At 48.8% G+C, this 26562-nt stretch overlaps 1 protein-coding gene across 2 annotated transcripts in view; it reads right to left on the reverse strand.

The window, feature by feature from the left end:
- Window positions 1-26562, reverse strand: part of u2af1 (U2 small nuclear RNA auxiliary factor 1) — a 142139-nt gene that overhangs the window by 30056 nt on the left and 85521 nt on the right. The window contains exons 7-8 of one of the 2 annotated variants that reach the window (XM_068041318.1): window positions 15751-15843; window positions 14274-14357 (exon numbers count right to left, since the gene is read on the reverse strand). In XM_068041318.1, coding sequence (XP_067897419.1) covers window positions 14274-14357; window positions 15751-15843 — 177 coding nt within the window. The remainder of the gene's footprint in view (window positions 1-14273; window positions 14358-15750; window positions 15844-26562) is intronic. The other variant, XM_068041319.1, reaches the window with a different exon arrangement.

Raw genomic sequence — 26562 nt, forward strand, 5'->3', positions numbered from 1 at the left:
ATTACTCAGTATACTTCCCAAACTAATCCCACTGTCCTGGTTCTCTCTCCATTACCCTGTATACATCCCAAACTAATCCCACTGTCCTGGTTCTCTCCCCGTTACTCAGTATACATCCCAAACAAACCCCACTGTCCTGGCTCTCTCCCCATAGCCCTGTATACATCCCAAACTAATCCCACTGTCCTGCTCTCTCCCCATTGCCCAGTATGCATTCCAAACTAATCCCACTGTCCTGCTCTCTCCCCATTGCCCAGTATACATTCCAAACTAATCCCACTGTCCTCCTTTTTCCCCATTGCCCAGTATACATCCCACACTAATCCCACTGTCCAGCTCTCTCCCCATTACCCAGTATACATTCCAAACGAATCCCACTGTCCTGGTTCTCTCCCCATTACTCAGTATACTTCCCAAACTAATACCACTGTCCTGGTTCTCTCCCCATTACTCGGTATACATCCCAACCAACCCCACTGTCCTGGCTCTATCCCCATCGCACAGTATACATCCCAAACCAACCCCACTGTCCTGGTTCTCTCTCCATCGCCCAGTTTACATCCCAAACCAACCCCACTGTCCTGGTTCTCTCCCCATCGCCCAGTTTACATCCCAAACTAATCCCACTGTCCTGCTCTCTTCCCATAGCCCAGTACACATCCCAAACTAATCCCACTGTCCTGCTCTCTTCCCATAGCCCAGTATACATCCCAAACTCATCCCACTGTCCTGCTCTCTTCCCATAGCCCAGTATACATCCCAAACTCATCCCAATGTCCTGCTCTCTCCCCATCGCCCAGAAGACATCCCAAACTAATCCCACTGTCCTGCTCTCTCCCCATTGCCCAGTATACATCCCAAACTAATCCCACTGTCCTGCTCTCTTCCCATAGCCCAGTATCAATCCCAAACTAATCCCACTGTCCTGCTTTCTCCCGATTACCCAGTATACATCCCAAACTAATCCCACTGTCCTGCTCCCTTCCCATCGCCACGTATACATTCCAAACTAATCCCACTGTCCTGCTCTCCCCCCATTGCCCAGTATCAATCCTAAACTAATCCCACTGTCCTGCTCTCCCCCCATTGCCCAGTACCAATCCTAAACTAATCCCACTGTCCTGCTCTCCCCCCATTGCCCAGTATTAATCCTAAACTAATCCCACTGTCCTGCTCTCCCCCCATTGCCCAGTTTCCATCCCAAACTAATCCCACTGTCCTGCTCTCTTCCCGTAGCCCAGTATCCATCCCAAACTAATCCCACTGTCCTGCCCTCTCCCCATTGCCCAGTTTACATCCCAAACTAATCCCAGTGTCCTGCTCTCCCCCCATTGCCCAGTATCAATCCTAACCTAATCCCACTGTCCTGGCTCTCTCCCCATTGCCCTGCATACATCCCAAACTAATCCCACTGTCCTGCTCTCTCCCCATAGCCCAGTATCAATCCCAAACTAATCCCACTGTCCTGCTTTCTCCCCATTGCCCAGTATACATCCCAAACTAATCCCACTGTCTTGCTCTCTCCCCATTGCCCAGTATACATTCCAAACGAATCCCACTGTCCTGGTTCTCTCTCCATTACTCAGTATACTTCCCAAACTAATCCCACTGTCCTGCTCTCTGCCCATAGCCCAGTATACATTCCAAACGAATCCCACTGTCCTGGTTCTCTCTCCATTACTCAGTATACTTCCCAAACTAATCCCACTGTCCTGCTCTCTGCCCATAGCCCAGTATGCATCCCAAACTAATCCCACTGTCCTGCTCTCTTCCCATAGCCCAGTATACATCCCAAACTAATCCCACTGTCCTGCTCTCTCCCCATAGCCCAGTATACATCCCAAACTAATCCCACTGTCCTGCTCTCTCCCCATAGCCCAGTATACATCCCAAACTAACCCACTGCCCTGCTCTCTCCCCATAGCCCAGTGTACATCCCAAACTAATCCCACTGTCCTGCTCTCTCTCCATAGCCCAGTATACATCCCAAACTAATCCCACTGTCCTGCTCTCTCCCCATTGCCCAGTATACATTCCAAACTAATCCCACTGTCCTCCTTTTTCCCCATTGCCCAGTATACATCCCACACTAATCCCACTGTCCTGCTCTCTCCCCATTACCCAGTATACATTCCAAACTAATCCCACTGTCCAGGTTCTCTCTCCATTACCCTGGATACATCCCAAACGAATCCCACTGTCCTGGTTCTCTCCCCATTACTCAGTATACTTCCCAAACTAATCCCACTGTTCTGGTTCTCTCCATTATCCTGTGTACATCCCAAACTAATCCCACTGTCCTGGTTCTCTCCCCATTACTCAGTATACTTCCCAAACTAATCCCACTGTCCTGGTTCTCTCTCCATTACCCTGTATACATCCCAAACTAATCCCACTGTCCTGGTTCTCTCCCCGTTACTCAGTATACATCCCAAACAAACCCCACTGTCCTGGCTCTCTCCCCATAGCCCTGTATACATCCCAAACTAATCCCACTGTCCTGCTCTCTCCCCATTGCCCAGTATGCATTCCAAACTAATCCCACTGTCCTGCTCTCTCCCCATTGCCCAGTATACATTCCAAACTAATCCCACTGTCCTCCTTTTTCCCCATTGCCCAGTATACATCCCACACTAATCCCACTGTCCAGCTCTCTCCCCATTACCCAGTATACATTCCAAACTAATCCCACTTTCCAGGTTCTCTCTCCATTACCCTGGATACATCCCAAACGAATCCCACTGTCCTGGTTCTCTCCCCATTACTCAGTATACTTCCCAAACTAATACCACTGTCCAGGTTCTCTCCCCATTACTCGGTATACATCCCAACCAACCCCACTGTCCTGGCTCTATCCCCATCGCACAGTATACATCCCAAACCAACCCCACTGTCCTGGTTCTCTCTCCATCGCCCAGTTTACATCCCAAACCAACCCCACTGTCCTGGTTCTCTCCCCATCGCCCAGTTTACATCCCAAACTAATCCCACTGTCCTGCTCTCTTCCCATAGCCCAGTACACATCCCAAACTAATCCCACTGTCCTGCTCTCTTCCCATAGCCCAGTATACATCCCAAACTCATCCCAATGTCCTGCTCTCTCCCCATCGCCCAGAAGACATCCCAAACTAATCCCACTGTCCTGCTCTCTCCCCATTGCCCAGTATACATCCCAAACTAATCCCACTGTCCTGCTCGCTTCCCATAGCCCAGTATCAATCCCAAACTAATCCCACTGTCCTGCTTTCTCCCGATTACCCAGTATACATCCCAAACTAATCCCACTGTCCTGCTCCCTTCCCATCGCCACGTATACATTCCAAACTAATCCCACTGTCCTGCTCTCCCCCCATTGCCCAGTATCAATCCTAAACTAATCCCACTGTCCTGCTCTCCCCCCATTGCCCAGTACCAATCCTAAACTAATCCCACTGTCCTGCTCTCCCCCCATTGCCCAGTATTAATCCTAAACTAATCCCACTGTCCTGCTCTCCCCCCATTGCCCAGTTTCCATCCCAAACTAATCCCACTGTCCTGCTCTCCCCCCATTGCCCAGTATCCATCCCAAACTAATCCGACTGTCCTGCCCTCTCCCCATTGCCCAGTTTACATCCCAAACTAATCCCAGTGTCCTGCTCTCCCCCCATTGCCCAGTATCAATCCTAACCTAATCCCACTGTCCTGGCTCTCTCCCCATTGCCCTGCATACATCCCAAACTAATCCCACTGTCCTGCTCTCTCCCCATAGCCCAGTATCCATCCCAAACTAATCCCACTGTCCTGCTCTCTCCCCATTGCCCAGTATCAATCCCAAACTAATCCCACTGTCCTGCTCTCTCCCCATTGCCCAGTATATATCCCAAACTAATCCCACTGTCTTGCTCTCTCCCCATTGCCCAGTATACATTCCAAACGAATCCCACTGTCCTGGTTCTCTCTCCATTACTCAGTATACTTCCCAAACTAATCCCACTGTCCTGCTCTCTGCCCATAGCCCAGTATACATCCCAAACGAATCCCGGCTCTCTCCCCATCGCACAGTATACATCCCAAACCAACCCCACTGTCCTGCTCTCTCCCCATAGCCCTGTATCCATCTCAAACTTATCCCACTGTCCTGCTTTCTCCCCATTGCCCAGTATACATCCCAAACTAATCCCACTCTCAGGCTGTCTCCCCATAGCCCAGGATACATCCCAAACTAATCCCACTGTCCTCCTCTCTCCCCATAGCCCAGTATACATCCCAAACTAATCCCACTGTCCTCCTCTCTCCCCATAGCCCAGTATACATCCCAAACTAATCCCACTCTCAGGCTGTCTCCCCATAGCCCAGGATACATCCCAAACTAATACCACTGTCCTGCTCTCTCTCCTTTGCCCAGTCTACATCCCAAACTAATCCCACTGTCCTGCTCTCTCCCCATAGCCCAGTATACATCCCAAACTAATCCCACTCTCAGGCTGTCTCCCCATAGCCCAGGATACATCCCAAACTAATCCCACTGTCCTCCTCTCTCCCCATAGCCCAGTATACATCCCAAACTAATCCCACTGTCCTCCTCTCTCCCCATAGCCCAGTATACATCCCAAACTAATCGCACTGTCCTGGTTCTCTCTCCATTACCCTGTCTACATCCCAAACTAATCCCACTGTCCTGGTTCTCTCCCCATTACTCAGTATACATCCCAAACTATTCCCACTGTCCTCGTTCTCTCTTCATTACCCTGTATACATCCCAAACTAACCCCACTGTCCTGGTTCTCTCCCCATTACCCAGTATACATCCCAACCAACCCCACTGTCCTGGCTCTCTCCCCATCGCACAGTATACATCCCAAACTAATCCCACTGTCCTGGTTCTCGCCCCATTACCCAGTATACATCCCAACCATCCCCACTGTCCTGGTTCTCTCCCCATTACCCAGTATACATCCCAAACTAACCCCACTGTCCTGCTCTCTCCCCACAGCCCAGTATACATCCCAAACTAATCCCACTGTCCTGCTCTCTCCCCATAGCCCAGTCTGCATCCCAAACTAATCCCACTGTCCTGCTCTCTCTCCATCGCCCTGTATACATCCCAAACTTATCCCACTGTCCTGCTTTCTCCCCATTGCCCAGTATACATCCAAAACTAATCCCACTGTCCTGCTCTCTCCCCATAGCCCAGTATACATCCCAAACTAATCCCACTCTCAGGCTGTCTCCCCATAGCCCAGGATACATCCCAAACTAATCCCACTGTCCTCCTCTCTCCCCATAGCCCAGTATACATCCCAAACTAATCCCACTGTCCTCCTCTCTCCCCATCGCCCAGTATACATCCCAAACTAATCCCACTGTCCTGGTTCTCTCTCCATTACCCTGTCTACATCCCAAACTAATCCCACTGTCCTGGTTCTCTCCCCATTACTCAGTATACATCCCAAACTATTCCCACTGTCCTCGTTCTCTCTTCATTACCCTGTATACATCCCAAACTAACCCCACTGTCCTGGTTCTCTCCCCATTACCCAGTATACATCCCAACCAACCCCACTGTCCTGGCTCTCTCCCCATCGCACAGTATACATCCCAAACTAATCCCACTGTCCTGGTTCTCGCCCCATTACCCAGTATACATCCCAACCAACCCCACTGTCCTGGTTCTCTCCCCATTACCCAGTATACATCCCAAACTAACCCCACTGTCCTGCTCTCTCCCCACAGCCCAGTATACATCCCAAACTAATCCCACTGTCCTGCTCTCTCCCCATAGCCCAGTCTGCATCCCAAACTAATCCCACTGTCCTGCTCTCTCTCCATCGCCCTGTATACATCCCAAACTTATCCCACTGTCCTGCTCTCTCCCCATAGCCCAGTATACATCCCAAACTAATCCCACTGTCCTGGTTCTCTCCCCATCGCCCAGTATACATCCCAAACTAATCCCACTGTCCTGGTTCTCTCCCCATTACCCAGTATACATCCCAAACTAATCCCACTGTCCTGCTCTCTCCCCATTGCCCAGTCTACATCCCAAACTAATCCCACTGTCTTGCTCTCTCCCCATTGCCCAGTATACGTTCCAAACGAATCCCACTGTCCTGGTTCTCTCTCCATTACTCAGTATACTTCCCAAACTAATCCCACTGTCCTGCTCTCTGCCCATAGCCCAGTATACATCCCAAACGAATCCCACTGTCCTGGTTCTCTCTCCATTACTCAGTATACTTCCCAAACTAATCCCACTGTCCTGCTCTCTGCCCATAGCCCAGTATACATCTCAAACTAATCCCACTGTCCTGCTCTCTGCCCATAGCCCAGTATGCATCCCAAACTAATCCCCCTGTCCTGCTCTCTCCCCATAGCCCAGTATACATCCCAAACTAACCCACTGCCCTGCTCTCTCCCCATAGCCCAGTATACATCCCAAACTAATCCCACTGTCCTGCTCTCTCCCCATCGCCCTGTATACATCCCAAACTTATCCCACTGTCCTGCTTTCTCCCCATTACCCAGTATACATCCCAACCAACCCCACTGTCCTGGCTCTCTCCCCATCGCACAGTATACATCCCAAACCAACCCCACTGTCCTAGTTCTCTCCCCATCGCCCTGTATACATCCCAAACTAATCCCACTGTCCTGCTCTCTCCCCATTGCCCAGTATGCATTCCAAACTAATCCCAGTGTCCTCCTTTTTCCCCATTGCCCAGTATACATCCCACACTAATCCCACTGTCCTGCTCTCTCCCCATTACCCAGTATACATTCCAAACTAATCCCACTGTCCAGGTTCTCTCTCCATTACCCTGTATACATCCCAAACTAATCCCACTGTCCTGGTTCTCTCCCCATTACTCAGTATACTTCCCAAACTAATCCCACTGTCCTGGTTCTCTCCCCATTACTCAGTATACTTCCCAAACTAATCCGACTGCCCTGGTTCTCTCTCCATTACCCTGTATACATCCCAAACTAATCCCACTGTCCTGGTTCTCTCCCCATTACTCAGTATACATCCCAAACAAACCCCACTGTCCTGGCTCTCTCCCCATCGCACAGTATACATCCCAAACCAACCCCACTGTCCTGCTCTCTCCCCATCGCCCAGAAGACATCCCAAACTAATCCCACTGTCCTGCTCTCTCCCCATTGCCAGGTCTACATCCCAAACTAATCCCACTGTCCTGCTCTCACCCCATAGCCCAGTATACATCCCAAACTAATCCGACTGTCCTGCTCTCTCCATAGCCCAGTATACATCCCAAACTAATACCACTGTCCTGCTCTCTCCCCATCGCCCAGTATAGATCCCAAACTAATACCACTGTCCTGCTCTCTCTCCTTTGCCCAGTCTACATCCCAAACTAATCCCACTGTCCTGCTCTCCCCCCATTGCCCAGTATACATCCCAAACTAATCCCACTGTCCTGCTCTCTCCCCATCGCCCTGTATACATCCCAAACTTATCCCACTGTCCTGCTTTCTCCCCATTGCCCAGTATACATCCAAAACTAATCCCACTGTCCTGCTCTCTCCCCATAGCCCAGTATACATCCCAAACTAATCCCACTGTCCTGCTCTCTCCCCATAGCCCAGTATACATCCCAAACTAATCCCACTGTCCTGGTTCTCTCTCCATTACCCTGTCTACATCCCAAACTAATCCCACTGTCCTGGTTCTCTCCCCATTACTCAGTATACATCCCAAACTATTCCCACTGTCCTCGTTCTCTCTTCATTACCCTGTATACATCCCAAACTAACCCCACTGTCCTGGTTCTCTCCCCATTACCCAGTATACATCCCAACCAACCCCACTGTCCTGGCTCTCTCCCCATCGCACAGTATACATCCCAAACTAATCCCACTGTCCTGGTTCTCGCCCCATTACCCAGTATACATCCCAACCAACCCCACTGTCCTGGTTCTCTCCCCATTACCCAGTATACATCCCAAACTAACCCCACTGTCCTGCTCTCTCCCCACAGCCCAGTATACATCCCAAACTAATCCCACTGTCCTGCTCTCTCCCCATAGCCCAGTCTGCATCCCAAACTAATCCCACTGTCCTGCTCTCTCTCCATCGCCCTGTATACATCCCAAACTTATCCCACTGTCCTGCTTTCTCCCCATTGCCCAGTATACATCCAAAACTAATCCCACTGTCCTGCTCTCTCCCCATAGCCCAGTATACATCCCAAACTAATCCCACTCTCAGGCTGTCTCCCCATAGCCCAGGATACATCCCAAACTAATCCCACTGTCCTCCTCTCTCCCCATAGCCCAGTATACATCCCAAACTAATCCCACTGTCCTCCTCTCTCCCCATCGCCCAGTATACATCCCAAACTAATCCCACTGTCCTGGTTCTCTCTCCATTACCCTGTCTACATCCCAAACTAATCCCACTGTCCTGGTTCTCTCCCCATTACTCAGTATACATCCCAAACTATTCCCACTGTCCTCGTTCTCTCTTCATTACCCTGTATACATCCCAAACTAACCCCACTGTCCTGGTTCTCTCCCCATTACCCAGTATACATCCCAACCAACCCCACTGTCCTGCTCTCTCCCCATCGCACAGTATACATCCCAAACTAATCCCACTGTCCTGGTTCTCGCCCCATTACCCAGTATACATCCCAACCAACCCCACTGTCCTGGTTCTCTCCCCATTACCCAGTATACATCCCAAACTAACCCCACTGTCCTGCTCTCTCCCCACAGCCCAGTATACATCCCAAACTAATCCCACTGTCCTGCTCTCTCCCCATAGCCCAGTCTGCATCCCAAACTAATCCCACTGTCCTGCTCTCTCTCCATCGCCCTGTATACATCCCAAACTTATCCCACTGTCCTGCTCTCTCCCCATAGCCCAGTATACATCCCAAACTAATCCCACTGTCCTGGTTCTCTCCCCATCGCCCAGTATACATCCCAAACTAATCCCACTGTCCTGGTTCTCTCCCCATTACCCAGTATACATCCCAAACTAATCCCACTGTCCTGCTCTCTCCCCATTGCCCAGTCTACATCCCAAACTAATCCCACTGTCTTGCTCTCTCCCCATTGCCCAGTATACATCCCAAACGAATCCCACTGTCCTGGTTCTCTCTCCATTACTCAGTATACTTCCCAAACTAATCCCACTGTCCTGCTCTCTGCCCATAGCCCAGTATACAACTCAAACTAATCCCACTGTCCTGCTCTCTGCCCATAGCCCAGTATGCATCCCAAACTAATCCCACTGTCCTGCTCTCTCCCCATAGCCCAGTATACATCCCAAACTAACCCACTGCCCTGCTCTCTCCCCATAGCCCAGTATACATCCCAAACTAATCCCACTGTCCTGCTCTCTCCCCATCGCCCTGTATACATCCCAAACTTATCCCACTGTCCTGCTTTCTCCCCATTACCCAGTATACATCCCAACCAACCCCACTGTCCTGGCTCTCTCCCCATCGCACAGTATACATCCCAAACCAACCCCACTGTCCTAGTTCTCTCCCCATCGCCCTGTATACATCCCAAACTAATCCCACTGTCCTGCTCTCTCCCCATTGCCCAGTATGCATTCCAAACTAATCCCAGTGTCCTCCTTTTTCCCCATTGCCCAGTATACATCCCACACTAATCCCACTGTCCTGCTCTCTCCCCATTACCCAGTATACATTCCAAACTAATCCCACTGTCCAGGTTCTCTCTCCATTACCCTGTATACATCCCAAACTAATCCCACTGTCCTGGTTCTCTCCCCATTACTCAGTATACTTCCCAAACTAATCCCACTGTCCTGGTTCTCTCCCCATTACTCAGTATACTTCCCAAACTAATCCGACTGCCCTGGTTCTCTCTCCATTACCCTGTATACATCCCAAACTAATCCCACTGTCCTGGTTCTCTCCCCATTACTCAGTATACATCCCAAACAAACCCCACTGTCCTGGCTCTCTCCCCATCGCACAGTATACATCCCAAACCAACCCCACTGTCCTGCTCTCTCCCCATCGCCCAGAAGACATCCCAAACTAATCCCACTGTCCTGCTCTCTCCCCATTGCCCAGTCTACATCCCAAACTAATCCCACTGTCCTGCTCTCTCCCCATAGCCCAGTATACATCCCAAACTAATCCCACTGTCCTGCTCTCACCCCATAGCCCAGTATACATCCCAAACTAATCCGACTGTCCTGCTCTCTCCATAGCCCAGTATACATCCCAAACTAATCCCACTGTCCTGCTCTCACCCCATAGCCCAGTATACATCCCAAACTAATCCCACTGTCCTGCTCTCACCCCATAGCCCAGTATACATCCCAAACTAATCCCACTGTCCTGCTCTCTCTCCATTGCCCAGTCTACATCCCAAACTTATCCCACTGTCCTGCTCTCTCCCCATTGCCCAGTATACATCCCAAACTAATACCACTGTCCTGCTCTCTCTCCATTGCCCAGTATACATCCCAAACTAATCCCACTGTCCTGCTCTCCCCCCATTGCCCAGTATACATCCCAAACTAATCCGACTGTCCTGCTCTCTCCATAGCCCAGTCTACATCCCAAACTAATCCCACTGTCCTGCTCTCCCCCCATTGCCCAGTATACATCCCAAACTAATCCCACTGTCCTGCTCTCTCCCCATCGCCCTGTATACATCCCAAACTTATCCCACTGTCCTGCTTTCTCCCCATTGCCCAGTATACATCCCAAACTAATCCCACTGTCCTGCTCTCTCCCCATAGCCCAGTATACATCCCAAACTAATCCCACTGTCCTGCTCTCTCCCCATAGCCCAGTATACATCCCAAACTAATCCCACTGTCCTGGTTCTCTCTCCATTACCCTGTCTACATCCCAAACTAATCCCACTGTCCTGGTTCTCTCCCCATTACTCAGTATACATCCCAAACTATTCCCACTGTCCTCGTTCTCTCTTCATTACCCTGTATACATCCCAAACTAACCCCACTGTCCTGGTTCTCTCCCCATTACCCAGTATACATCCCAACCAACCCCACTGTCCTGGCTCTCTCCCCATCGCACAGTATACATCCCAAACTAATCCCACTGTCCTGGTTCTCGCCCCATTACCCAGTATACATCCCAACCAACCCCACTGTCCTGGTTCTCTCCCCATTACCCAGTATACATCCCAAACTAACCCCACTGTCCTGCTCTCTCCCCACAGCCCAGTATACATCCCAAACTAATCCCACTGTCCTGCTCTCTCCCCATAGCCCAGTCTGCATCCCAAACTAATCCCACTGTCCTGCTCTCTCTCCATCGCCCTGTATACATCCCAAACTTATCCCACTGTCCTGCTTTCTCCCCATTGCCCAGTATACATCCAAAACTAATCCCACTGTCCTGCTCTCTCCCCATAGCCCAGTATACATCCCAAACTAATCCCACTCTCAGGCTGTCTCCCCATAGCCCAGGATACATCCCAAACTAATCCCACTGTCCTCCTCTCTCCCCATAGCCCAGTATACATCCCAAACTAATCCCACTGTCCTCCTCTCTCCCCATCGCCCAGTATACATCCCAAACTAATCCCACTGTCCTGGTTCTCTCTCCATTACCCTGTCTACATCCCAAACTAATCCCACTGTCCTGGTTCTCTCCCCATTACTCAGTATACATCCCAAACTATTCCCACTGTCCTCGTTCTCTCTTCATTACCCTGTATACATCCCAAACTAACCCCACTGTCCTGGTTCTCTCCCCATTACCCAGTATACATCCCAACCAACCCCACTGTCCTGGCTCTCTCCCCATCGCACAGTATACATCCCAAACTAATCCCACTGTCCTGGTTCTCGCCCCATTACCCAGTATACATCCCAACCAACCCCACTGTCCTGGTTCTCTCCCCATTACCCAGTATACATCCCAAACTAACCCCACTGTCCTGCTCTCTCCCCACAGCCCAGTATACATCCCAAACTAATCCCACTGTCCTGCTCTCTCCCCATAGCCCAGTCTGCATCCCAAACTAATCCCACTGTCCTGCTCTCTCTCCATCGCCCTGTATACATCCCAAACTTATCCCACTGTCCTGGTTCTCTCTCCATTCCCCTGTATACATCCCAAACTAATCCCACTGTCCTGGTTCTCTCTCCATTACCCTGTATACATCCCAAACTAATCCACTGTCCTGGTTCTCTCCCCATTACCCAGTGTACATCCCAAACTAATCCCACTGTCCTGCTCTCTCCCCATAGCCCAGTATGCATCCCAAACTAATCCCACTGCCCTGTTCTCTCCCCATAGCCCAATATACATCCCAAACTAATCCCACTGTCCTGCTCTCTCTCCATAGCCCAGTCAACATCCCAAACTAATCCCACTGTCCTGCTCTCTCCCCATTGCCCAGTGTACATCCCAAACATTTCTTTAACAATACCACTTGTGATAATTTTAAATGATTTCCACCAGTTACTTATTCCTCTAACAGAGGAAACAGACATTCCCCATTCACTCCATCCAAACTAAAACCTCCGTATAATTTTTTAACCTTCTTGCTCCAGTGGAAACAGTCCCAGTATCGCAAGCCTCTCCTCATAACTCTAGTTCCTCATCCTGCATCATCCTGGTGAATCTATGCTGTACTCTCTCCATGGCTTCAATGTCTATATAAGGGGTCCAAAGCTCAGTTATGAACTGTGGCCTGCTACTGCTGCCCAGGCCCCACCCCTCCTAACAGGGTTTGCAAGTGCTCCCTCCTAACAGGGCATCTGACAGCTCACCCCTGCCCACAATGACTCCTGATTTTGAGGGGGATGGCAGCCCATTCCACCACTTCACTGCCAACGCCTGACAGCAGCACTGCTCAGTGTCTGGATTCAAATCAGTTTCCAGCTGTAGGGCACTGTGTGGCACAGACAGGGTACCAGGGTGAAGGAGTGCTGGACAGGGTCTTGCAAAACCTGCCACCCACTCAGCTCAGATATTCCGTGTGCCACCCACCCCCACCGTCACCCGCCCAGTTCCACCCCCCCCCACCCCACACCCTGTCCCCAACTGCCTCATGCAGTGCACCTGCTGTGTGGGTGAGTGACTAGGGAAGGGAGGGGAAGTGGGGTTGAAGTAGAGGGGAAACAGAGTGCCAATGCTAGAAGTGGAAAATGCGACCACTGCAACCGACTGCGGGACGGTCCTGACCACAGTGTGAGGACTGGGACCGACTGCGGGACAGGCCTTCCCACAGTGTGAGGACAGGGACCGACTGCGGGACAGGCCTTCCCACAGTGTGAGGACAGGGACCGACTGCGGGACAGGCCTTCCCACAGTGTGAGGACAGGGACCGACTGCGGGACAGGCCTTCCCACAGTGTGAGGACAGGGACCGACTGCGGGACAGGCCTTCCCACAGTGTGAGGACAGGGACCGACTGCGGGACAGGCCTTCCCACAGTGTGAGGACTGGGACCAACTGCGGGACAGGCCTTCCCACAGTGAGAGGACTGGGACCGACTGCGGGACAGGCCTGACCACAGTGAGAGGACAGGGACCGACTGCGGGACAGGCCTGACCACAGTGAGAGGACAGGGACCGACTGCGGGACAGGCCTGACCACAGTGAGAGGACAGGGACCGACTGCGGGACAGGCCTGACCACAGTGTGAGGACTGGGACCGACTGCGGAACGGTCCTGACCGGAGTGTGAGGACTGGGACCGACTGCGGAACGGTCCTGACCGGAGTGTGAGGACTGGGACCGACTGCGGAACGGTCCTGACCGGAGTGTGAGGACTGGGACCGACTGCGGAACGGTCCTGACCGGAGTGTGAGGACTGGGACCGACTGCGGAACGGTCCTGACCGGAGTGTGAGGACTGGGACCGACTGCGGAACGGTCCTGACCGGAGTGTGAGGACTGGGACCGACTGCGGAACGGTCCTGACCGGAGTGTGAGGACTGAGACCGACTGCGGGACGGTCCTGACCAGAGTGTGAGGACTGGGACCGACTGCGGGACGGTCCTGACCAGAGTGTGAGGAACATGCCTGAAAGGACATAAAATCAAAAATAAGACAACAAAACACAAAGTAGAGTAAGAAAGTGCAATGATGTTTGATTATTCTATTGGGGCCTCCCTCCCCGATCACTCCACAACACCCTTCCACACCGCCACCCCACCTTCCCAACCACTGGCCACTTTGGGGGCACTGATCTTCCTTCTACCCTGATGCATCTCTCCAAACAGCTGCTGTACCATTATCTAGAATGGAATTAGTCTGATGCTTGTCACTGACGTTCAGACTGGAGAAGTAGCATTGTACTCACCTGATGGCAGCCATTAAGTGTTTTGGGGTGATGGTTAGCAGCCGTTTGTCACCAGACGAGGTCACACGGCTACCCTGCTGCTGGCTGAAATACATGGGAAACGGTGAGGCATTTTTGGTAAAAAAAAAGAACAGCAGTAATTATACTGGGAATGGAAGTAGGCTCGGTGTGTGGGAGAGCAGAAGGACCTGGGGTTACAGGCTCACAGAGCATTAAGGGCAGCTTGCCAGGTTGATAAGGCTGTGGAAAAAGCTAATAAAATTCTAGGTCTTATCACAAGAGGGACAGAATAAGACATAATGCTGAGCTTATATAACACCTTAATATAAAACCATAAAACTTAAGTGCATGCAATATTGGGCTCTACCCTATCAGAAGGGCACTGAGACTTGAGAGAGGGTACAGCACAGACTTATTGGGATGCTGCCTGGTATGAGGGAATACAAATACAAAGACAGACAAAAAAACTGGGTCTCTTTCATTAGAATGCAGATTATAGGGTGATATATGTTAGAATGTTTACAATTGTGAAAGCATGGGGCAGGGTAGTTAGAAGCAGACTGTTTCCATTGGTTGAGGGGGTCTGGAATGAGTTTAAATGCAAGAGGGCAGGAGAAATTACTTTGGAATTGTGAGGCAGGAAATTCTTTACCAGAATTAGGCAGTGGACAGCTAGGTGAAGGAATATGGGAACAAGGTGGGCAAACATGATTCAGACTAGTTATTCTGGTGGAAGATAAATGCAGACACAGGTTGGTTGTGCAGACTGACCAGTTTCCATGTATTTCTATGTACTTATATGTAAATATCAACTCAGGGCTCAAGAGTTAAAAATTAAACATCAGGAGTCCCACATATTTAAAGACAGACTTGCATTTCTATAGCACCTTTCACAACCTCAGGATTTCCCAAAGCACTTTACAGCTAACGAAATGAAGTTTTTTTTTTAAAAGTCTAGTCACAATTGTAATGTAAGAAATATTGTCATCGAGAGTGTGGGAACAAAGGGAAATAAAATGTGATTTTTATGGACAGCACAAAGTGAAGGCAGGAGGGCAGGTCATCTTTTAACATCCCCAATCCTTCCTCAGCTGCACTCCTGGAGCTGCTGTGGGAGGAGACATGGCAGAGAAATGGGGAGAAAATAGTTTGATAAAAAGATTCTAAACCAGTGCACAGGATTGCTAGGTTACTAGCTTCCAGCCAACAGAACACTATCCTGATAGAATTAGATGCAAAAAGGCTGCAAGGGAAAAGCCATTTGCAGTTGACTGTTCACCTAAGTAGCTCGAACCTACACACCAATCTAATTGAGTGAAATACGAGGTCTGTGATGCACAAGAAACCACTGCTAACACTGCACTGGCACTCATTGCTGTCACCAAGATTCCTAGGCTCCCACAGCTGATGATTTTTTTTAAAGAAACATACAACCACTGCCACTTTACATACAGCCACTGAAAAACTGAGAACTGACCTCTTGCGACGCCGTCCATACAGCTCACGACGTAATTCCCGTGAAATCGGCTTCAGATGCATGAAGTTGCAAAACCCCCCTCGGGTACACTCGCTGCAAAACAGAGCAAAGAATAAACAACTTGGCAAAATGGAAAAGACACCAAGTGCTGATGATTTCCATTCTATTGCATCCCAGGTCCTGCTCCTCCATCATTCGTGTCCTAGTTCCCTACATTGGCTTCTGGTTCACCAACGCCTCCTATCTAAAGTTCTCATTCCTTTATTCATATCCTCACCCCTAAAGAGGGGGAGGCAGTGGGGTAGTGGGAATGTCACTGGACTAGTAATCCAGAGGCCTCGGCTAATGCTCTGGGGAGATGGGTTCGAATCCCACCACAAAAGATGGTGAAATTTGAATTCAATTAATAAATCTGGAATTAAAAAGTTGGCCTAATGGTGACCATAAAGCCATTGTCAATTGTTGTAAAAACCCATCTATTTCACGAATGTCCTTGCATTTATTGTTGGAGGTGACCATGTAGCAAATCTGCTGTCCTTACCTGGTCTGGCCTACGTGTGACTCCAGACCCACAGCAATGTGGTTGACTCAAACGCACTCTGAAACTGCCTAGCAAGCCACTCAGTTGTACCAAACGGCTACAATGTCTAACAAAAAGAATGAATTCGGATGGACCACCCGGCATCAACCTAGGCACTGGAAATGACAACGGCAAACTCAGCCCTGTCGACCCTGCAAAGTTCTCCTTACTAACAACCAGCGGCTTGTGCCAAAATTGGGAGAGCTGTCCCACAGACTAGTCAAGCAACAGCCTGACTTTGTCATACTTACGGAATCATACCTTACAATGTCCCAGACACCACCATCCCCGGGTATGTCCTGTCCCACCTGCAGGATAGACCCACCAGAGGTGGCAGCACAGTGGTATACAGTCAGGAGAGAGTTGCACTGGGAGTCCTCAACATTGACTCCAGACCCCATGAAGTCTCATGGCATCAGGTAAAACATGGGCAAGGAAACCTCCTGATTACCACCTACTGCCATCCCTCAGTTGATGAATCAGTACTCCTCCATGTTGAACACCACTTGGAAAAAGCACTGAGGGTGACAAGCGTGCAGAATGTACTCTGGGTGGGGGACTTCAATGTCCATCACCAAGAGTGGCTCGGTAATAATAACCGAGTCCTAAAGGACATAGCTGCTAAGCTGGGTCTGCAGCAGGTGGTGAGGGAACCAAAAAAGAGGGAAAAACTTACTTGACCTCGTCCTCACCAATCTACCTGTCGCAGATGCATCTGTCCACGACAGTATTGATAGAAGTGACCACTGCACAGTCCTTGTGGAGACATAGTCGCGTCTTCACATTGAGGATACCCACCCTCTTATTGCGATACACTAGCACCGTGCTAAGTGGGATAGATTTCCAACAGATCTAGCAACTCAAAACTGGGCATCCAGGAGGCGCTGTGGGCCATCAGCAGCAGAATTGTACTCAACCACAATCTGTAACCTCATGGCCCAGCATATGCCCCACTCTACCATTACCATCAAGCTAGGAGACCAACCCTGGTTCAATGAAGAGTGCAGGAGGGCATGGCAGGAGCAGCACCAGGCATACCTCAAAATGAGGTGTCAACCTGGTGAAGCTACAACAAATCTGCGTGCCAAACAGCAGAACCAGCATGCGATAGACAGAGCTAAGCAATCCCACAATCAAAAGATCAGATTTAAGCTCTGCAGTCCTGCCACATCCAGACTGATTCCTGGGATGGCGTGACTGATGTATGAGGAGAGATTGAGTCGGTTAGGATTATATTCGCTGGAGTTCAGAAGAGTGAGGGGGGAATCTCATAGAAACCTATAAAATTCTAACAGGACTTGACAGGGTAGATGCAGGAAGGATGTTTCCGATGGTGGGGGGAGTCCAGAACCAGGGGTCATAGTCTAAGGATACAGGGTAAACCTTTCAGGACTGAGATGAGGAGAAATTTCTTCACCCAGAGAGTGGTGAGCCTGTGGAATTCACTACCACAGAAAGCAGTTGAGGCCAAAACATTGTGTGTTTTTAAGGAGTTAGACATAGCTCTTGGGTCTAAAGGGATCAAAGGATATGGGGCGAAAGCGGGAACAGGTGACTGAGTTGGATGATGAATGGCAGAGCAGGCTCGAATGGCCTACTCCTGCTCCTATTTTCTATGTTTCTATGAATGGTGGTGGACAATTAAACAACTAACTGGAGGAGGCGGCTCCACAAATATCCCATCCTCCATAATGAGGGAGCCCAGCACATCAGGGGAAAAGATAAGGCTGATGCATTTGCATCCGTCTTCAGACGGAGGTGCTGAGTGGATGATCCATCTCAGACTCCTCCTGAAGTCCCCAGCATCACAGATGCCAGGCTTCAGCCAATCCGATCACACCAAGTGATATCAAGAAATGACTGAAGGCACTGGATACTGCAAAGGCCCTGACAACATTCCGGAAATAGTACTGAAGTCTTGTGCTCCAGAGCTGGCCGCAACCCTAGCTATGCTGTTCCAGTACAGCTGCAACACTAGTATCTACCAAGCAACGTGGAAAATTGCCCAGGAATATCTTGTACAAATCCGACCCAGCCAATTACCACCCTATCAGTCTACGCTCGATCATTAGCAAAGTGATGGAACGGGTTGTCAACAGTCCTTCCAAGCGGCACTCTCAGCAATAGGCTACTCACTACGCTCAGTTTGGGTTCCGAAGGGGCCGCTCAGCTCCTGACCTCATTACAGCCTTTGTCCAAACATGGACAAAAGAGCTGAACTCAAGAGGTAAGGTGAGAGTGACTGCCCTTGATATCAAGACAGCATTTGACGAGCATGGCATCAAGGAGCCCTAGCAAAACTTAAGTCAATGGGAATTAGGGGAAAAACTCTCTGCTGGTTGGAGTCATACCTAACACAAAGAAAGATGGTTGTGGTTGTTGGTGGTCAATCATTTCTGCTCCAGAACATCACTGCACGAGTTCCTCAGGGTAGTGTCCTCACCTCCTGACTCCCCAAAGCCTGTCCACCATCTACAAGGCACAAGTCAGGAGTGTGATGGAATACTCTCCACTTGCCTGGATGGCTGCAGCTCCAACAACACAAGAAGCTTGACACCATCCAGGACGAAGCAGCCCACTTGATTGGCACCCCATCCAGCACTTTCGACACTCACTCCCTTCACCACCGACGCACAGTGGCAGCAATGTGTACCATTCACAAGATGCACTGCAGCAACTCACTAAGGCTCCTTTGACAGCACCTTCCAAACCCGCGACCTCTACCACCTAGGACAAGGGCAGCAGATGCATGGGAATACCATCATTTGCAAGTTCCCCTCCAAGTCACACACCATCTGACTTGGAACTATATCGCCGTTACTTCACTGTGCTGGGTCAAAATCCTGGCACTCCCTTCCTAACAGCACTGTGGGTATACCTACCCCACATGGACTGCAGGGAGTCAAGAAGGCAGCTCACCACCTCTCAAGGGCAATAAATGCTGGCCTAGCCAACGAGGCCCATATCCCATGAATGAATAAAAAACAAAACTCTGCAAAGGCTACCAAATTGTTTCCAAATCTCATCTCGTGCTTTTTCCCTCTCTCCATTATAGGATGAAGGGTCACAGACCTTAAACGTTAACTCTGCTTCTCTCTCCACAGATGCTGCCAGACCTGAGTATTTCCAGCACTTCTGGTTTATTTCAGATTTCCAGCATCTGCAGTATTTTACTGTTATATAGATACTGGAGAAGCTGGGGTTGTTCTTAGAGCAGAGAAGGCTAAGAAATCTAATAGAGAGGTTTATAATAATGAAGGGATTAGATAGAGGAACTAAAGAAAAACTGTTTCCAATGGCTAAAGGGTCATTAACCAAATGACACAAACTTAAGGTGACTGGCAAAGGACCAGAGGCAACATGAGGAAAAATGCTTTTAAGCAACAAATGGTTACGATTTGGAATTTGATCAAGAATGAGAGGGCACAGATTAAAGTAATTGGCAAAAGAAGCAAAAGCGACATGAAGAAAAACTTGTTTACGCAGCAAGTGGTTCAGATCTGGAATGCACTGCCTGAGAGTGTGGTAAAGCAGAGCGTGGAGTTTGCAAGTTCTCCCTGTGTCTGCGTGGGTTTTCTCCGGGTGCTCCGGTTTCCTCCCACAAGCCAAAAGACTTGCAGGTCGATAGGTAAATTGGCCATTATAAATTGTCACTAGTATAGGTAGGTGGTAGGGAAATATAGGGACAGGTGGGGATGTTTGGTAGGAATATGGGATTAGTGTAGGATTAGTATAAATGGGTGGTTGATGTTCGGCACAGACTCGGTGGGCCGAAGGGCCCGTTTCAGTGCTGTATCTCTAATCTAATCTAATCAAAAAAACAAAGAACAAAGAAAATTACAGCACAGTAACAGGCCCTTCGGCCCTCCAAGCCTACGCCGATCCAAATCCTCTATCTAAACCTGTCGCCTATTTTCTAAGGGTCTGTATCTCTTTACTTCCTGCCCATTCATGTATCTGTCTAGATACATCTTAAAAGACGCTATCGTGCCCGCGTCTACCACCTCCGCTGGCAATGCATTCCATGCACCCACCACTCTCTGCGTAAAGAACTCTCCACGCATATCCCCTCTAAACTTTTCCCCTTTCACTTTGAACTCGTGTTCCCTTGTAATTGAATCCCCCACTCTGGGAAAAAGCTCCTTGCTATCCACCCTGTCTATACCTCTCATGATTTTGTACACCTCAATCAGGTTCCCCCTCAACCTCCGTCTTTCTAATGAAAATAATCCTAATCTACTCAACCTCTCTTCAAAGCTAGCGCCCTCCATACCAGGCAACATCCTGGTGAACCTCCTCTGCACCCTCTCCAAAGCATCCACATCCTTTTGGTAATGTGGCGACCAGAACTGCACGCAGTATTCCAAATGTGGCCGAACCAAAGTCCGAACAACTGTAACATGACCTGCCAACTCTTATACTCAATACCCCGTCCAATGAAGGAAAGCATGCCGTATGCCTTCTTGACCACTCTATTGACCTGCATTGCTACCTTCAGGGAACAATGGACCTGAACACCCAAATCTCTCTGGACATCAATTTTCCCCAGGACTTTTCCATTTACTGTATAGTTCACTCTTGAATTGGATCTTCCAAAATGCATCACCTCGCCTTTTCCCTGATTGAACTCCATCTGCCATTTCTCTGCCCAACTCTCCAATCTATCTATATTCTGCTGTATTCTCTGACAGTCCCCTTCACTATCTGCTACTCCACCAATCTTAGTGTCGTCTGCAAACTTGCTAATCAGACCACCTATACTTTCCTCCAAATCATTTATGTATATCACAAACAACAGTGGTCCCAGCACGGATCCCTGTGGAACACCACTGGTCACACGTCTCCATTTTGAGAAACTCCCTTCCACTGCTACTCTCTGTCTCCTGTTGCCCAGCCAGTTCTTTATCCATCTAGCTTGTACACCTTGGACCCCATGCGCCTTCACTTTCTCCATCAGCCTACCATGGGAACCATGGTGGAGGCAAGTTCAGTGAGTATTTAGGATTGGAATGCACTGCCTGAGAGTGTGGTGGAGGCAGGTTCAGTGAGTGTTTAGGATCTGGAATGCACTGCCTGAGAGTGTGGTGGAGGCAGGTTCAATTGAGGCATTCAAAAGGGAATTAGACTGTTATCTAAAAAGGAAGAATGTGCAGGGTTACAGGAAGACAGGGGAACGGCATTAGGTGAAATACTTATTTGGAGAGCTGGTGCAGACACGATGGACCGAATGGCCTCCTTCTGTGCTGTAACAATTCCGTGACTGTGATTTTAAAAAAATCTTTGTTCTTGGGAGTGAGCGTTGCTGGCTTGGTCAGCAATTATTGCCCAACCCTAATTGCCTGTGAGAAGATGGTGGTGAGCTGCCTTCTTGAACCGCTGCAGTCCACCTGGCATGGGTACTCCCACGATGCTGTTAGGAAGGAAGTTCCAGGATTTGACCCAGTGACAGTGAAGGAATGACGATATAGTTCCAAGTCAGGAAAAACACTGGATAATGGGGTGGTGGAAACAGATTCAATAATAGCCTTCAAAGGGAATTGGATAAATACTAAAAGAAAAAATTGCAGGGATATGAGGAAAGAGTGGGGCTAACTGGATTGCACTTCAAAAGAGCCAGTGCAGACCCAACGGGCCAAACAGCCTCCCTTCTGTGCAGAACGTCACAGCAGGAGTTCCTCAGAGTAGTGCCTTAGGCCCAATCATCCTCAGCTGCTTCACTAATGACCTTCCCTCCATCATAAGGTCAGAAGTGGGGATGTTCGTTGACAATTGCAACTTGTTTCAGCATCATTCGCGACTCCTCAGATACTGAAGCAGTCTGTGCCGACATGCAGCAAGACCTGGACAACGTTCAGGCTTGGGCTTATGTGTGGCATAAATGTTACTTAAGTGCCAGGCAATAACCATCTCAGAGAGACAATCTAACCATCTCCTCTTGACATGTGACAGTATTATCACCCCTGAATTCCCCCATCAACATGCTGAGGCAGATGAAGAATGGGAGGGGTGGGTGGGTTTACCATTCACAGTTTAACTGGACTAGCCATACAAATACTGTGACTACAAGAGCAGGTCAGAGGCTGGGAATTCTATGACAAGTGACTCAGCTCCTGACTCCCCAAAGCCTGTCCACTATCTACACAAGCCAAGAAAGTGATGGAATACTCTCCTCTTACAGGATCATAGAATGTTTAAGGCACAGAAAGAGGCCACCTGGCCCAACGTGTCTGTGCTGGCTGTAAAACGATCGACCTATTCTAATCCCACCTTCCAGCATCTGGTCCATAGCCCTGCAGATTACGGAACTTGAGGTGCATATCCAGACTCATTTTGAATGAGTTGAGGGTTTCTGCCTCAACTACCCTTTCAGGCAGTGAGTTCCAGACCATCACCACCCTCTGTCTATGCCCCCTCGTCACTGACCTCTCTCCTAAAGTGAATAGACCCTTCACCTCCACTCTATCCAGGCCCCTCAAAATTTTGTACATTTCAATCAGATCACCCCTCAGCCTTCTCTGTTCCAAGGAAACAACCCCAGCCTATCCAATCTTTCCTCATAGCTGCATTTTTCCAGTCCTGGCAACATCCTCGTAAATCTCCTCTGTACCCTCTCTAGTGCAATTACATCCTTTCTGCAATGAGGTGACCAGAACTGCACTCAGTACTCAAGTTGTGGCCTAACCAATGTACAGTTCCAGCATAACCTTCCTGCTCTTGTATTCTATACCTCAGCTAATAAAGGAAAGGATTCCATATGCCTTCTTAACCACCTTATCAACCTGTCCTGCTATCTTCACGGATCTGTGGACATTCACTCCAAGGTCCCTCACTTCCTCTACACTTCAGTATTTTCCCATTAATCATGTATTTCTTTGCCTTGTTTGACCTCCCCAAATCCCCACACTTCAAGCTGAATTCCACTTGCCACTTTTCTGCCCATCTTCCTGCAGCCTACAGTTTTTCTCCTCGCTATCTACCATACGGTCAATCTTTGTGTCGTCTGCAAACTTTACATCCAAATCATTAATATACACCACAAAAAGCAGGGGACCCAGTACTGAGCCCTGTAGAATGCCACTGGAAACAGCCCTCCAGTCGCTAAAACAGCAGTCAACAATTACCCTTTGTTTCCTGCCTCAACTATTTACAGTTTATATCACTGACTTGGATGAAGGGACAAAATGTATGGTAGCTAAATTTGTAGCTAACACCAAGATAGGAAAGAAAGTTGTCAAGAGAAGGTAGAGTGTCTACAAAGGGATATAGATAGGTTAAGCGAGTGGGGGAAAATTTGGCAGATGGAGTATAATGTGGGAAAATGTGAACTTGTCCACTTTAGCAGGAAGAATAGAAAAGCTGTATATTATTTAAATGGAGAGAGATTGTGGAACCTGGCGATACAGAGGGATCAGGGTGTCCAAAAAGTTAGTATTCAGGTACAGCAAATGATTAGGAATGCAAATAGAATGTTGTCGTTTATTGCAAGGGGAATAGAGTATTAAAGTAGTGGTTTTACTGCAGCTGTACAGGACCTTGGTGAGGCCACATCTGAGTACTGTATAGAGTTTTGGTCTCCTTATTTGAAAAAGGATATAATTGCATGAGAAGCAGTTCAGAGATGATTCGCTTGACTAATTCCAGGATGAAGGGCTTATTTTTTTTATTGGCTCATGGGATGTGGGCATTGCTGGCTAGGCCAGCATTTATTACCCATCCCTAATTGCCCTTGAGAAAGTGATGGTGAACTGCCTTCTTGAACCACTGCAGTCCATATGGGGTAGGTACACCCAGGCTGCTGTTGACAGGGGAGTTCTGGGATTTTGACCCAGCAAGTAAAAGAAGGGCAATATAGTTCCAAGTAGGGATGGTGTGTGGCTTGGAGGGGAATATGCAGGTGATGGTGTTCCCATGCATTTGCTGCCCTTGTCCTTCTAGGTGGCAGAGGTCACGGGCTTGGAAGGTGCTGTCGAGGGAGCCTTGGTCTGTTGCTGCAGTGCATCTTGTAGATAGGCCATCAGGGGACTTGTCTGCCTTCAATCCCAGTAGTTTGCTCAGGAATTTTTCCCTGGTGCGAATGATTGTTCCAAGTTCCTCCCTTTCTATAACCTTTGCATTTCCTGTTACTATTGGGATGGTACTCGTGTCCTCCACTGTGAAAACTGAGGCAAAATACTGATTTAGTGTCTCCACCATTTCTATGTTCCCCACTATTAACTCCCCAGTCTTATCCTCCAAGGAACCAACATTCACTTTAGCTACACTCTTCCCTTTCATATACTTATAGAAGCTTTTCCTATCCGTTTTCATATTTTGCGCTAGTTTTCTTTCATAATTTACCTTTGCTCTTTTTATTACTTTTTTATTAACAACCCTTTGTTGATCTTTAAAAGTTCCCCAATCTTCCAGCCTGCCACTGGCCTTTGCAATATGGTATGCTTTAGTTTTTGTCTTAAGGATAACATAAACTTCCTTGCTTAGCCACGGATGTTTTTTCCCCTCTTACAATCTTTCTTCCTCTCTGGAATATATTTTAGTTGGGAGGAATTGAATATCTCCTTAAACATCTGCCACTGCTCGTCAACTGTCCTACCGTTTAGTCTTCCTGCCCAGTCTGCTAGGGCCAAATCTGTCCTTATGCCTATGTAATTACCTTTGTTCAACTCCAGAACGCTAGTGTGGGACTCCAGTTGCTCGCCCTCAAACTGAAATTGAAATTCTAGCATGCTATGTTCACTCTTCCCTATAGGAACCTTAACTATGATATTAATTAATCCCACCTCATTACATAATACCAAATCTTGAATAGCCTGCTCCCTGGTTGATTCCACAACATATTGCTCCAAAAAACAATCTCTAATACATTCAATGAACTCTCCGTCGAGGCTACCCTTGCCAATTTGATTAATCCAGTCTACATGTATATTAAAATCACCCAAGGTTACTGCTGTACCTTTCTTACAAGCCCCCAGTATTTCCTGGTTTATACTGTGCTCCACTGTGGAACTACTGTTTGGGGACCTATAGATTACTCCCACCAGGGACTTCTTGCCCTTGCTATTTCTTATTTCTACCCAGACTGATTCTACGTCTTTATCGCAAGTGCCTATATCATTTCTCACTACAGCACTGATCTCTTCCTTCACTAACAAAGCTACACCACCTCCTTTTCCTTCCTGCCTATCTTTTTATTTATTTATTTAGAGATACAGCACTGAAACAGGCCCTTCGGCCCACCGAGTCTGTGCCGACCATCAACCACCCATCTATACTAATCCTACACTAATCCCATAGCCCTACAACATCCCCACCTGTCCCTATATTCCTCTACCACGTACCTCTACGAGGGGCAATTTATAATGGCCAATTTACCTATCAAATGCAAGTCTTTTGGTGGTGGGAGGAAACCGGAGCACCCGGCGAAAAGGGAGAACTTGCAAACTCCACACAGACAGGACCCAGAATTGAACCCGGGTTGCTGGAGCTGTGAGGCTGCGGTGCTAACCACTGCGCCGCCCTGTATCCTTCTGAAATACTGAGTACCTTTGGATATTCAACACCCAAACCTGGTTTCCCTACAACTACGTCTCAGTAATTGCCACTAAATCATACCCATTCGTCTCTATTTGTGCTGTTAAGTCATTAATTTTATTTCGAATGCTTCGTGCATTCAGATACAAAGCCTTTAAGTTTGTTCTATTATCAAATTTCCCTACTCTTGTACGATTCCTTGGTGCAATATGACGTTCACACGTTCTGTCCCTACCTTTTATTTTCTGGTAACAATCAGCCTCATCACTAACCTGCACTCCTACCTTCTCCTCTAACTTTGACTTCCTAATTTTCCATGCAACTGAACCCTCCCCCCGACTATTTAGTTTAAAGCTCTATTTATAGCCCTAGTTCCGTGATTTGCCAGGACTCTGGTCCCAGCATGATTCAGGTGGAGCCCGTCCCATCGGAACAGCTCCCTTCTTCCCCAGTACTGGTGCCAATGTCCCATGAATTTGAACCCATTTCTCCCACACCAATCTTTGAGCCACACATTTACCTCTTTAATCTTATCGACCCTGTGCCAATTAGCTCGTGGCTCAGGTGGTAATATGGAGATCACTATCTTTTTGGTTCAGCTTTTTAATTTAGTCCCTCAGAACCTCTATCCTCGTTCTACCTATATCGTTGGTACCTACGTGGACCACGACAACTGGATCTTTCCCCTCCCACTCCAAGTTCCT

The sequence above is a fragment of the Heterodontus francisci genome, chromosome 10 (genome assembly GCF_036365525.1).
Source record: "Heterodontus francisci isolate sHetFra1 chromosome 10, sHetFra1.hap1, whole genome shotgun sequence".
Taxonomy (NCBI): domain Eukaryota; kingdom Metazoa; phylum Chordata; class Chondrichthyes; order Heterodontiformes; family Heterodontidae; genus Heterodontus; species Heterodontus francisci.